Source organism: Astatotilapia calliptera, chromosome 12, assembly GCF_964374335.1.
Source record: "Astatotilapia calliptera chromosome 12, fAstCal68.1, whole genome shotgun sequence".
NCBI lineage: Eukaryota > Metazoa > Chordata > Actinopteri > Cichliformes > Cichlidae > Astatotilapia > Astatotilapia calliptera.
The window spans coordinates 1897929-1912234 of record NC_137433.1 but is presented as its reverse complement, the minus strand read 5'-3'; the positions used below and the strand labels follow the sequence as shown (position 1 = coordinate 1912234).

The 14306-nt window shown below is 44.3% G+C and overlaps 1 protein-coding gene and 1 long non-coding RNA gene across 4 annotated transcripts in view; one reads left to right on the top strand and one right to left on the bottom strand.

Annotated features, from left to right (window-relative positions):
* stxbp1b (syntaxin binding protein 1b) overlaps positions 1 to 14306 on the bottom strand; it is a 47678-nt gene that overhangs the window by 15757 nt on the left and 17615 nt on the right. For all 3 annotated transcript variants that reach the window (XR_013912624.1, XM_026187412.2, XM_080309096.1), the window contains exons 7-11: positions 14155 to 14303; positions 12350 to 12434; positions 10689 to 10819; positions 10431 to 10538; positions 10238 to 10298 (exon numbers count right to left, since the gene is read on the bottom strand). Coding sequence is in view for 2 of the 3 variants with exons in the window: in XM_026187412.2 (XP_026043197.1) it covers positions 10238 to 10298; positions 10431 to 10538; positions 10689 to 10819; positions 12350 to 12434; positions 14155 to 14303 (534 nt within the window). In the remaining variant the exon portion in view is untranslated. The remainder of the gene's footprint in view (positions 1 to 10237; positions 10299 to 10430; positions 10539 to 10688; positions 10820 to 12349; positions 12435 to 14154; positions 14304 to 14306) is intronic.
* On the top strand, positions 632 to 1849 carry LOC113033524 (uncharacterized). The gene is made up of 2 exons (XR_003274039.2): positions 632 to 1048; positions 1510 to 1849. It is a non-coding gene; the product is annotated as an uncharacterized LOC113033524 (long non-coding RNA).

Genomic DNA, 14306 nt, shown 5'->3' with positions numbered 1-14306 from the left:
AAGTGGAATGTCCTGATGCCCCTGAGTCCTGTGGTTGAGAGCGAGGGCTCAGCTGACTGTCCTCTTTTGCTGCTAACAACGAGCCAAACTGCACGAGAACACACTGATGTGACACTAATGTCACAGCACCATACTGATCAGTGTTATTTATGCTCGAGAGCTAGTTAGCTAACATTATTACTGACAGCCAAAATGCTTGTTCACCCTCATTTTTGCTGCTGGACCTAATGAGGAATGACGGGTTTCAGGTATCTGCGCAAGAAGTGTTGCAAAAGCCAAAGCACGCAAATTCATGAATTTGTCAGTAGAGAGGTTGCAATCAAGCAGGTGTAAATCCACAATGGATCAGGAAACATTGTTCATTTTGACAGTAATGTTGAAACAGTTTGAGGATAAAGTTGAACTTGTCATTTTAAGTCAACTCCCAGTGCAGCTACACACTCTGCACATGCCTCGTGTTGTTGGGTCAGTGAGACAGCTCGATCACCTGTCTCATTGTGTCTTTTGATGTAACATGCATCTTAGCCATCGCCATGACTACACCCACTGCCTTCTGATTGAATGCATGTTTCTGCAACATCCTTATACCACACAACCCTACTTTACACCACACTCGTGTTTAGTAGTAGTAGAAGCACAATTTCACCAACTAACTTACACAAGGCAGCCATTGGAGCTGAATTGCAATAACAACTCCTTTTATCTCCACATTGACTTAATATAAATATTATTTCAAGTTTGATCTACAAAATTTGGAGTTTATTTGCAAAATAAACCATAACTTTTTTTTCTGAATGTGTCTAATACTCCTTAGTAGAGTAATATGTAACCCATATCAACTACTGCCTGTCACATGACCCACGTCAGCTGATTTGAGGTCCCTCTTCTGATTGGCTCCTTTCACGTCGCGGCAACTCTGAAAACCGGCTGTGGAGGGATACTTCCGGGTTCGACTCCTGCTGTGGCTGTGAGCTTATGGCATTTAGAGCGGTATTGGAAAACAAAGCGTTTTCTCTCCTCAATTCATCTTTAAACTTTAAACTCAGCAGTAAGTGTCCTTAATATCTTTCAACCTTTGGTTGTCAGTAACCAGCCGATCGTTTTCACCATTAAAAAATGACTTTGTGCGGCAGCGTTCCCACCGCGAGCAGAACTCCGGTTCATAAACTGCTGTTTTTGAACACTTTTGTTTACTTAAGCATTTTTATGGGCTTACTTTGAAACAAAGTGCGATTGAATGATTATTGTTATGTGTTGCCTTGAATTCGGCTATGCTGTCTGTTAGACAGTTGTTTTCCTTTATTGTTGTTTTTGTATTGTTTGTAGCGAACGCTACTGGACTGTATAGATTAAGCTACGTAGCCAAGATGATTAATGATTTAACTGTTGTACATTGATTGATGATGATTTATGATTTGCATTGTTACCTAGACTTGCAGAAGAATATATTTGTTTACCGGTAAACTGAATTGAACTTGATGTGCTAATGGACATTTTTCTGACCTACAGGCCAGGTTTTTTTCCCCCCCTTTGAATTGATCTTCTTCATATTGAAGTGGCGAGCCGGTAGGACCATCCTTTGTTTTCCCCTCTTTTCCCCCACTTAGCCGTCTTTGGATTACGGACATATTTCCCCATTGTATGAAGCTGGACCCTAAGGAGGAATACCTTAAAAGTGAACTTTAAAAAGAAAAGGACCAAAAAAAAAAGGACTCTTAGCAAAAGGACTCTTGCACAGAAAAATCACAGCATTGATTTATTATTTAATTGTGGACATTTACGTTGTGTGTTGTGTTAATTATTTTTGTTCCCCTTTCCCCTATTTATTCAATATATTTTTGGTACAAGACATTGCAGTTTTTGGTCTCATCATTCACACCATCTAGGCTCCATAAAGAACTATTTCTTCTGCGCGTCAGTCAGTAAATTCATCCATTGCCATAAACTAGTCCTTAAATAACTTAGCGTTACATGTGGCGAGCCAGCCAGGAGCCTGATGGGTGAATGAGGGTTTTTTTTTTTGTGTTATTTGATGTAATTTGATATTCGGTAATTTCTGTGGTTTTGATAAGGTCCGCGACAAGAAAAAATGAAGTTTATTCAGGAAAGTGGGGTCAATGTTGCACATTCTGTCATTGTTTCTGGTGCCGCAAACACTGAGAAAGATGAGGAAATTCTTGATTATTTGAAACAGTACAGTCGTATAAAAACTGTTATATTCGTGGATGACGCAAATAGTGTTTTTTACAAAAACCTGATCGTTGAATATTGTGATAGTTCTGCGATAACTGCTCTTAATACGTTTTTCCCATATACTCATCAGTCAAAGAATCACTCGGCTTTGACTTTTTGTGTAAGATCGCTTGCCGCAGAATGCACAGCCACAGGAGGAGTCAGGACCCCTGCAGATTACCTCGGCGAGCTCAAGCAACTTGCACGCCGCAGCGGCAGGGATTTTCCAGATATTCTGCGGGAAATGATGGGACAAATCAGTGAGCATCTGGAAGGAATCGAACAAGACAGTGACTTAGAGGGAGCCTCAGTCCAAATTGTGGAGCCTGCATCATCTCTGCCTGGCCAGCAGGGGTCGTTGTCTGGACACTCCGCAATCTCTGAGACAGCTACCAGCAATCCCTCACCTGACCAACAGGGGTCACTGCCACATCCACAAAGATTTTCACTGTCACAGACTGAAATGAACCCCCCGGAAATACAAAAGTTAGTGGTGGAGCATGTTGTAAAAACAGACACCGTATCTGCATTCAGACTTTGTCCTTTCTCTGGGAAGATCCCCAAACCAGCTAACGAAACAGATTATGAGACCTGGAGATCTCACATTGAACTGCTGTTAGCAGATCCAAATTTGGCACCTCTACAGATCACTCGTCGCATCCTTGAAAGTTTGCTACCTCCGGCAGCAGATGTTGTGAAAGGGCTGGGCTCAAACACAATTCCATCAATCTATTTAAAAGTGTTGGATTCTGCTTTTGCTTTGGTACAAGATGGTGAAGAGTTGTTTGCTCAATTCCTGAATACGTTACAGGATCCGGGTGAGAAACCCTCTGCTTTTTTGCAACGTTTACAACTCACATTAAACACTGTGATGAAAAGAGGTGGTATCTTGTCTTCAGACTTCAACAAACATTTACTCAAGCAGTTTTGTCGAGGATGCTGGGATAGCGATATCCTAAACAAACTACAGTTGGAGAACTTGAGGAGCGATCCCCCATATTTTGCAGAGCTCCTCCTACTGCTTCGAACTGAGGAGGGTAGACAGCTGGCCAAGGAGAATCCCATGAAGAAGCACCTAACTGCATCCAAGCCTCGTGCCGCTGTTCATTCCCAGAGCACATGTGCTTGTAGCCATTCAGACACCAAGGCTATTAATGAGCTGAAGCAACAGATGCTGAAACTGCAGAGTCAAATGGCTGCTCTTCTCTCACAGAAATCTCAATTCTCCAAGCCAGCACCACCTCAACTCAGATCAGCACAACCAAGACCCAGCAGCAGTGCAACCAGTTCCCGGCCTAGAGCAGGCTACTGCTTTAAATGTGGAGAGGATGAGCACATGTCAGCAGGATGCGCCAACCCTCCAAACCCGACACTGGTTCTGAAAAAGAAGAAACAACTTGAAAAAAGACAGCAGGTTTGGGACAGCAATAACAAATCGTCAAACTAGAGGCAGTCTCTGTGGAGGGACAGACGGAGGCTGCAATCGACCCATGTCCCAGTTACAAGCAGGATGGACGTTCCATCACATTGCCTAAAGGACTCATTGGAACCAGAAGCACAGCACAGGTCACGATTGGAGGAACTGTATTCAACTGCCTGTTAGACACTGGGTCTCAGGTAACCACCATCTCTCACTCCTTCCACCATGATTATCTTTCTGACCATGAGATACAACCTCTGAAAAATCTACTGGAGATAGGAGCAAATGGCCAAGCTGTTCCATACCTTGGTTATGTGGAGCTGAACGTCACTTTCCCTCCCGACTTCTTGGGTTCCACCACAGCTGTTGACACACTTGCCCTGGTAGTTCCTGATGTCCAATCAGCTCAACAGCCGTCAATACTGATTGGTACAAACACTCTGGACTTGGCATATGAGAGAGCATTCTCAGACCAACAACCCTCCATTCCAGCCCCACATGGATACAGAACGGTGCTGAAAATCCTTGAGCAACGATACAGACTGGCCAACAGTAACCATCATGGAATCATCAAGCTGCACACTGACGGACCACAGACCATCCCAGCTGGAAAAACTGTTGCCTTGGAGGGCTTAATTTGCGGACGCTGCCTCCAGGCCGAGAAGGCTGTGTTGGTGGAACATCCAACTTCGTCGCCTCTGCCAGGTGGCTTAATGGTCCCGTCTTGTGTCATGGATTTCCCTTCTCACCAGCCATACCACTTACCTGTGGTAATCTGCAACCAGTCTGATCATGACGTAACCCTCCCAGCCAAAGCCATCATTGCGGAGATCAGTGCCATTCAGTCTATTCAGTGTCAGGAAAGGAGTCATGACAGTATGCCTCCCAACCCTGTGACTTCTGGGTTCAACTTCAACTTTGGTAACTCCCCCTTAACACCGGAATGGAAGAGTCGTATTACTGAGAAGTTAAACGCCCTCCATGATGTCTTTGCAAAACACGACCTTGACCTCGGGAAAACCGACAAAGTGAAACATCAGATCAAGCTCTCTGACCCTACTCCCTTCAAACAGCGCCCAAGACCAATCCATCCTCAAGATTTGGATGCTGTGCGCCAACACCTGAAGGAGCTGGTTGACTCTGGGGTCATCAGAGAGTCAGAGTCACCTTTTGCATCACCCATTGTCGTGGTGCGAAAGAAGAATGGGAGTGTGCGGCTCTGCATTGATTACCGGAAACTAAATCTGCAGACCATCAAAGATGCATATGCATTGCCAAAGTTGGAGGATACTTTTACAGCTCTCTCTGGATCAGAATGGTTTTCAGTCCTTGACCTTAAATCTGGTTATTATCAGATTGAAATGGAGGAGGAAGACAAGAGCAAAACAGCATTTGTATGTCCACTTGGATTCTATGAGTTCAACAGAATGCCCCAGGGAGTCACGAACGCACCCAGTACCTTCCAGCGACTAATGGAAAAGTGCATGGGAGAAATGAACTTGAAAGAAGTCTTGGTCTTCATTGACGACTTGATTATTTTTGCACCAACACTTGAAGAGCATGAGAGGAGACTACTGAAAGTCCTTCACCGTTTGAAGGAATTTGGACTCAAGCTCTGTTGAAAAGTGCATGTTTTTCCAGAAATCCGTTAAATACTTGGGGCATGTTGTGTCAAAGGATGGTGTACAGACAGATCCAGATAAAATCGAGACACTTAAGTCCTGGCCGGTTCCAAAGAATCTTAAAGAACTTCGCTCTTTCCTGGGTTTCGCAGGATATTACCGTAGGTTCATCCAAGGCTACTCCAACATCGTTAAACCTTTGCATGACCTTACTGCTGGATATCCTCCATCACAGCAGAAACTCAGAGCCACCTTCAAGCGAGAGCAATATTTGGATCCTAAGGAACCACTTGCCAGTCGCTGGACTCCTGCATGTCAACAAGCCTTTGACACCATTATCAAAAAACTCACGACAGCACCAGTACTTGCTTTCACCGATCCCCAGAAGCCTTACCTTCTCCATACAGATGCTAGTTCTACCGGGCTAGGAGCTATTCTGTACCAGGAGCAACAAGGACAAAACCGGGTGATTGCCTATGCAAGTCGTGGTCTGTCGAGGAGTGAGTCAAAATATCCAGCTCACAAACTGGAATTTCTGGCTCTCAAGTGGGCTGTTACGGAGAAGTTTCATGACTATCTCTACGGCACCAACTTCACTGTCATTACTGACAGCAACCCACTCACCTATCTACTTACCTCTGCTAAATTAGATGCCACCAGTTACCGTTGGCTCTCTGCTCTTTCCACATTTTCATTCAAAATCATGTATAGATCTGGTAGGCAAAATCCAGATGCTGATGCTCTCTCTCGCAGGCCACATGGAGAACTCTCCAATGACCAGATGTCCCACAAGGAGAGGGAGAGAATTCTCCGATTTGCCCAACATCATCTGGGTCATTCTTCCTCAATTTCCATCGATCAACACACAGTCAAGGCCCTTTGTGACCGGCAGCTCGTTTATAGTATGGCTGAAAAGATGTCCACCACCGCGCTCATCCAGTCACTAACTGCCCATGCCGACAGTTTGCCTGACAGCTTCGTCAACGACACTCAGTTTGCACCTCCTGTTGTTCCTCAGCTGACGAATGCTGAAATCGCTGAGAGACAGAGGGAAGACCAGACCCTGAGGCATGTCATATTGCTGCTAGAGACTGGGGAAAGCCCACCTCCCGTCTTGCGGGATGAACTCCCAGAACTGCCCCTTCTACTCCGAGACCAACATCGCCTGGAGCTCCAAAACGCCATTCTCGTGAGGAGGAGGCAAGTTGGGGACCAGCTCTATCACCAGTTAGTGTTACCTCAGAAATTTCGGGCTAAAGTACTGTCAGAACTGCATGACAAGATGGGTCATTTGGGCATCGAACGTACTCTTGACCTCGTACGTCGAAGATTCTACTGGCCGAAAATGGCCAATGATGTGTGGAATAAAGTGAAGACATGTGAGAGATGCACCAAACGGAAAGCCTTACCTGAAAGAGCGGCACCCCTGGTGAACATTCAAAGTTATCGACCTCTGGAACTGGTTTGCATGGACTTTTTATCACTGGAACCTGACAGGAGCAGAACCAAAGACATCCTGGTAATAACAGATCACTTTACCAAGTACGCTGTCGCTGTCCCCACTCCAAACCAAAAAGCAAAGACTGTCGCCAAATGTCTCTGGGACAATTTTCTGGTTCATTATGGTATCCCAGAAAAGCTCCATAGTGATCAAGGACCAGACTTTGAGTCACGCACAATAAAAGAACTCTGCAAAATGGCTGGAATTCACAAAATAAGAACTACACCATACCATCCACGAGGAAATCCAGTCGAGCGCTTTAACAGAACACTCCTGAATATGCTCGGAACACTCACCACAGAAGAGAAAACTCACTGGAAAGATTTTGTTAAGCCCTTGGTCCACGCATACAACTGCACCCGGAGTGATGTTACTGGCTACTCACCCTATGAGCTCATGTTTGGTCGACAACCTCGCCTCCCGATTGACCTGGTCTTTGGACTTCCTGTGGACGGCAATCAACCCACTCATTCGCAATATGTCCAGAACCTGAAGTCAAATCTAGAAAAGAGCTACAAAATTGCCATTGGCAATGCGGAGAAGCTCATGGAAAGAAACAAGAGCCGTTTCAACCAACATATCACCCCCTCTGAACTGGACGTTGGTGACAGGGTGCTGGTACGTAATGTGAAACTCCGAGGCAAACACAAAATCGCAGACAAATGGGAACCAGACATCTATGTGGTGGTAAAAAGAGCAAAAAATCTTCCAGTGGACACTGTCCGACCAGAGAACAAATCCAAACCGATTCGTACTCTACACAGAGATCTCCTATTACCATGTGGATTTTTGCCGCATTCCACTAGAACCAACCGAACAACTGTAAAACCAACCAGGAAGCAGTCATTCAACCTTTCTGATGAGGACTGTGCACAACCTCAGTCAGACGATGAGGATGAAATGATACCGCATCAATGGTATGATCCTGTCTCAGAGCCTCTGCAATTCACCACTGTCCATAATCTGCCAGAACCGTCATCCGCCGTTCCAGCCACTGAACCTTTACCATCTGATACACCAGTCTGTGAACCTGCTACGCTCCCTTTGCCTCCTCTTGAGCCAGCAGAGAGCGAAACCCCTGACTCGGAAACCCCTGTCAAGGAGGAAGCTCCTGATACTGTGGAATCAGAGGACAGTCTGTCCTCTGCTGAACCTACCAATGTTGAATTGCCGACTGAGTCCAGTATGTCCTCTGCTGCTGATCTACCATCTAACTCTGACACCTCCAGCTCTGAACTAGAACCTCTGAGAACATCAACTCGGACCAGGAAACCTCCGGACCGGTTACAATACTCTACGCTTGGTCAGCTCATCTTGAAGAGTATTCAGGCACTCGTCCATGGCTTAACCACTGCCTTTACTCATGCACTGGAGGATGAAGAGGACCATCTGCTTACTGCCACTGAACAACCTGTCATCCGGACCCAACCACCATGTACAGGGACGTACATGAGATCGAGGGGGGAACCTGTAACCCATATCAACTACTGCCTGTCACATGACCCACGTCAGCTGATTTGAGGTCCCTCTTCTGATTGGCTCCTTTCACGTCGCGGCAACTCTGAAAACCGGCTGTGGAGGGATACTTCCGGGTTCGACTCCTGCTGTGGCTGTGAGCTTATGGCATTTAGAGCGGTATTGGAAAACAAAGCGTTTTCTCTCCTCAATTCATCTTTAAACTTTAAACTCAGCAGTAAGTGTCCTTAATATCTTTCAACCTTTGGTTGTCAGTAACCAGCCGATCGTTTTCACCATTAAAAAATGACTTTGTGCGGCAGCGTTCCCACCGCGAGCAGAACTCCGGTTCATAAACTGCTGTTTTTGAACACTTTTGTTTACTTAAGCATTTTTATGGGCTTACTTTGAAACAAAGTGCGATTGAATGATTATTGTTATGTGTTGCCTTGAATTCGGCTATGCTGTCTGTTAGACAGTTGTTTTCCTTTATTGTTGTTTTTGTATTGTTTGTAGCGAACGCTACTGGACTGTATAGATTAAGCTACGTAGCCAAGATGATTAATGATTTAACTGTTGTACATTGATTGATGATGATTTATGATTTGCATTGTTACCTAGACTTGCAGAAGAATATATTTGTTTACCGGTAAACTGAATTGAACTTGATGTGCTAATGGACATTTTTCTGACCTACAGGCCAGGTTTTTTTCCCCCCCTTTGAATTGATCTTCTTCATATTGAAGTGGCGAGCCGGTAGGACCATCCTTTGTTTTCCCCTCTTTTCCCCCACTTAGCCGTCTTTGGATTACGGACATATTTCCCCATTGTATGAAGCTGGACCCTAAGGAGGAATACCTTAAAAGTGAACTTTAAAAAGAAAAGGACCAAAAAAAAAGGACTCTTAGCAAAAGGACTCTTGCACAGAAAAATCACAGCATTGATTTATTATTTAATTGTGGACATTTACGTTGTGTGTTGTGTTAATTATTTTTGTTCCCCTTTCCCCTATTTATTCAATATATTTTTGGTACAAGACATTGCAGTTTTTGGTCTCATCATTCACACCATCTAGGCTCCATAAAGAACTATTTCTTCTGCGCGTCAGTCAGTAAATTCATCCATTGCCATAAACTAGTCCTTAAATAACTTAGCGTTACAAATAGTTGCGAGTAAAGTACAAGTTTACAGCTCAGTTTATTGCGTACACATCGATATATGTTTGTGAATATTTTTCCAGTAACTGAAAATCCTATTTGAAGCGGCAGGCATTAGCTGCAGGACTGAGAGGAGGCAGAATAAACCAAAAGTGGCTTTAATGCTGATTTCAAAGAACAAAAGTTTCCAATTATGGATAAAAAATGAAGATTTTGTGCACATTAACAGAGGCTTCTTAGTGTGCTGTGCTTCTTACAGAGACACACAGAACAAATACCTTTCATCTACAAAGACAACAGACTCACTAGTGTGAATGAAAGGTTATTAGTCATTAATAATGCTGACTTTTGATGACTTGCTCGATAACTCGACATACGGGGCGACCGTGGCTCAGGGGGTTGGGAAGCGTATCTGTAACCGGAAGGTCGCCGGTTCGATCCCTGGGCTCTCTGTCCTGGTCGTTGTGTCGTTGGGCAAGACACTTTACCCTACTTGCCTACTGGTGTCGGCCAGAGGGGCCGATGGCGCGATATGGCAGCCTCGCTTCTGTCAGTCTGCCCCAGGGCAGCTGTGGCTACAACCGTAGCTGCCTCCACCAGTGTGTGAATGTGAGAGTGAATGAATAGTGGCATTGTAAAGCGCTTTGGGTGCCTTGAAAAGCGCTATATAAATCCATTATTATTATTATTATATGAACTGTCTGAGAATCTTTGAGAATTTAGTGATTGGTGGTAGGAAGTGACTGAGATGAGTGAACAAATGTATGGTCATGTTGTTTTCACTGTAACTATGTGAAGGACGAACAGAGGATCCAGAAAGCCGAACACAGAGACACGCCGTGGCCTTTACCTTTTCTCCAGTGTTCATCTTTTTGCTGGCGGAGAATTCCTTTAGTGAGCGAGTCACAGCTCTGTGCATAGTGAGACACAAAGAGGACACGTAAAAGAAAAAGTTCTCAGTATCCTGAGCAACCACGTTAGTGACAGCAGGGACCGGTCCTTTGTTTGACTGCATTTGTGAGCAGGAGGTGAAAGCCACTTACGTCGACACCTCAGCGATGTGCTTATGTCTCAGACTCAGCCACAGATCGTCATCCTCGTCCAGCACTACCTCCTTCATCCTGGTTTCTCCCATCCCGCTGGTCTCAAACCTCACAGACACGTGTTAACAGACACGTGTTAACAGACTGCTTGATTTTCACATTGTCGCTATTATTTCTATTTGTGTGACCCAAACCTTCAGTCATAACATTAAAAAATGCATGTGGCAGGTGTCAGACCTCCTTTAGTAGCATCTCTACCTGTAAACATCATCCTCGACTCCCAGTAAGTCGTAGGCCATGGCTTGCAGTGTGAGCTCATGCAGGAGAGGTGACACGGGGTCAAAGCCTCGGTCCAGAATGAGCAGCTGAGTGCGAGACTTGTCGGGACCCTGGAGGCACCAGAGCATATAGAAAACGCTGCTTTAACATGTAACACACGTCTTTCTTCCAACAGCAATCAGTTTAACCTTTGGAAGAACTGAAGCAGCTTAGTTATCGCCCCAAGAACAATGGAGCCCACAGACAGACCATAACGTCTGTTTCATCCTCTGTGGATGGTTACCCACTCAACAGTAGGGCTGCCACAAACGATTATTTTGATAGTCGACTAGTCACCGATTATTTTTGCGATTAGTCGACTAATCAGATCATCATCCATTGGACGTACAGCGTACAGCTTATTGCACCAGCAGCATCTGCTCTTATATAACTATCATTAGCTTACAGCTTTAAGTGTTTGTGCTAACTAAAAATAAAGACAAGATGATAGTTTATTAAATTTTAATGAAATTTGCAGATTGTTTCGGTGAAGTTTAATAAACTCCTTGCTATCTAAAATATAACAGGACACCGGAGTAGATTCTCCAGCATCTCACACTTCTGATAATCAGCTGTCTGCTTGACAGTTTTAGCTGTGCAAAAACTATAACTTTAATCTCAGACAAACCGATTTACTCAGGAACAAATAAAATACTAAAGAAAGCCAAACAATAACATTTTTAAGTTATCTAAGTGACTTATATATATGTTTAACCTGACTAGCGAAAGACGGCGGTGGGTTTGAAAACGATTTGCCGGGAGTCCGGTGTTCTCACGGCTCTAGTTAGCCTTGCCCCCGCCTAGCTAACGAGCTAGTGGGTAACAGACGTCTCCGAAAACGTCGGAGCGCTTTTGAAAATATGTGGTGTCTTGATAAACTGAGCAGATATTTGAGGTTTACACAGCTACATTCCCGCCTGAAAATATGTTAAACGTTTATTTTGTGACCCAGAAAGAATAATAAGAGTAAAGTTAAAACTAACTAGCTGCCGCCATTGTTGACAACTGCGCTATGAATTCTGGGACACAGCTTCTTCTTCTTCGGGGTTTAACGGCAGCTGGCATCCTTGTACATGCAGTGCTGCCATCTTCTGTTTCAGTCCGTTATTACACTCTTAAATCCTACTACCGGTACTCATTCCTGCGTCCTTTGTGATCTTACAAAGCTTCAAACGATGCGTCGACTATTAAATTAGACGTCGACGATTTTGATAGTTGACGTAATCGTGACTAGTCGACTAATCGTGGCAGCCCTACTCAACAGTGACGTAGTCGATGCTTAATCATGGGAGCAGTCCAGCTGATCTCCCCCAACACTGAAAACTAAAACTACAGCTGAGTGAAAATCTATTTACTATGTGAGTTTATTCTTTTCTTACTTAACTCTAATTAACACGTGTAACAGCTGTACAGTTTTTAATGCAGCTTGTAAAAGAACTAATGATCGATAAAAGCAACCTGGATGTTATGGCAGATTAGAGCTGGGTACGATTTATTACATTGTGTGTAATTTCCTCTGTTTTTCTCTTGTTTCAGAAATGTCCACATGTTTACCATAATCTGGTTCTTCCATTCATTATCTAGTCATTTCACTTCATTACCTCTCCCAAGGTGGGGTCATCAGCTTTGTAGCCATCCAACTTCTCCTGAAGCATCTGAGCCAGAACTGCACAGTCTTTGTAGTCCCTAATCCAAACACACACAGGTATTCATTTATCCAGGTATTAGTTCATGCACATTTTAAAAATCAAACAGCATGGAAGCGACAGCCAGGAAGAAAACATTTGGCTTATTTAGAAATAAGAGAAATCATCCAGAAATCAGATTCTAATAAAACAGTGTTGGCAAGAAGAAGACGGTCATCCAAATTCAAGCTGTTAAAAGCAAGATAGAGGAGGGGGCCGGGCATCTCAGACAGGAACCACAAGAAATACACAAAAACCCACAGTGTGATTCCTCCAGGAGGTAGGACAGCTCAGTGGGATGGAATAAGGATATCCTTGACAGGAATATCAACACATATCCCAGTCAGCAGATACTCAACTGAAATAATAGGCTGACAACAGGAGGATATTGATGTCACTTTCTCCACAATGCATGGAGGGTTCCACCCAAAATTACAGCATCACGTGGCTTTACAAGCAACGGAAAGACGCCAGCCTAAAGGACAACACAGAAGCTCTGATCAAGGCAGCACAAGAACAGATCCAGATAGAGACAGGAGTCTATCACAGGCGGCCTGCAGACAGCCTGGTACATGATAGCAGGACGGGACGATGCAAGCTGAGTCAGCACTTGGATCAAGCAAGTGGACTACGAGAACATTTGTGCCGCATACATCCAAACTGCAAGAGTAGCTCCAGCATTTTCCAGGAACAAAATTAGACCTATGTCCAGAAGAGAACAGTGTCTTCTGCTAAACTGCTAAACCTCAGAACAACACAAAGCCCTCAGGCCTCTTTGTCTTCTGGTAGAGTTTGCTTTGAGAAAGATGTGCACACCACCCTGTCCAGAAAGCAGAGACTGAAGTCTGATGGTTCACCTCCGATCATGTCTGAGGGGAAAAGGCCTTAACATCCAGCCTGTTATGTTAAAAGTCTAAATGTGCTTTTGCTAATAATGAAACATCTTCATTCTTGATCAGAGATGCAATCAAAGTACAAGTGTGATTAATGTGTTAGAATAGAAATGAGTGTGTGCGTAGACATGATCTAGACTTAAACGTGTGTGTGTGTGTGTGTGTGTGTCATCTCGAATGATGTAATGTTCAGAAGGTCAAAAGTGCTGTGCAGAGGAGATAAGTCGTTCTTCCCATTCTTTTCTACAATATAAGTCAGGTCAGGAGATTGGAAATAAGAAGCTGGAATGTGAAGCACAGACCACACCAGAGGGATCAACCACAAACTGTGACGCTGCAAATTGGTTTTGATGGTTTTACTCTATTTTTCTCTGCTCATTTGTGCCATGTTGGATTTCCACTGTATTCCTGGGGGATTGAATTTCCAAGGAATGCTGCTAGATAAGTGAATCTTTAGATCTGGTTGTGCTTGTCCTCTCCAAGCATTTTCCTCACAAAGATCAGAACAAAGTCAGCATAGGCTTGTAGCAGGCTGATAAGTATAAGTGCTTTGCTGCTGCTAAAGCTACAGTCTGCTACATTCAAAGTCTGCACTGTTGACATTCTCCAGTTGTATTCCACCAGCACTGAGCCTGCTCAGGGCTCCTGATTTTTAATCAGAGAAGACATGGTAGACACCCAGAGGAGAGAGGCAGTTAGTACTGGGCGAATCCCCGTTGGCTCCATCCAAACCCTGCAGACCTACTGGGGCAGACCCACAGGATCAGAGATCACCACTTTTTAAATAGAAAGCCAATTCAGTCTTTAAAAAAATCAAAAGGAGCTCACCCTCTGTATCGAACTCCTGGATACTCTTTCAGCGTGGCACAGAGGGTGGCAATCTGTTCAGCACAACGCTCCAACATGTTATTCTTCACGTCAGCCTTGAAGGGACTGTAGAAGTCCTGGAAAGCATCCACTTTATCCAGGGAGAAGACCTG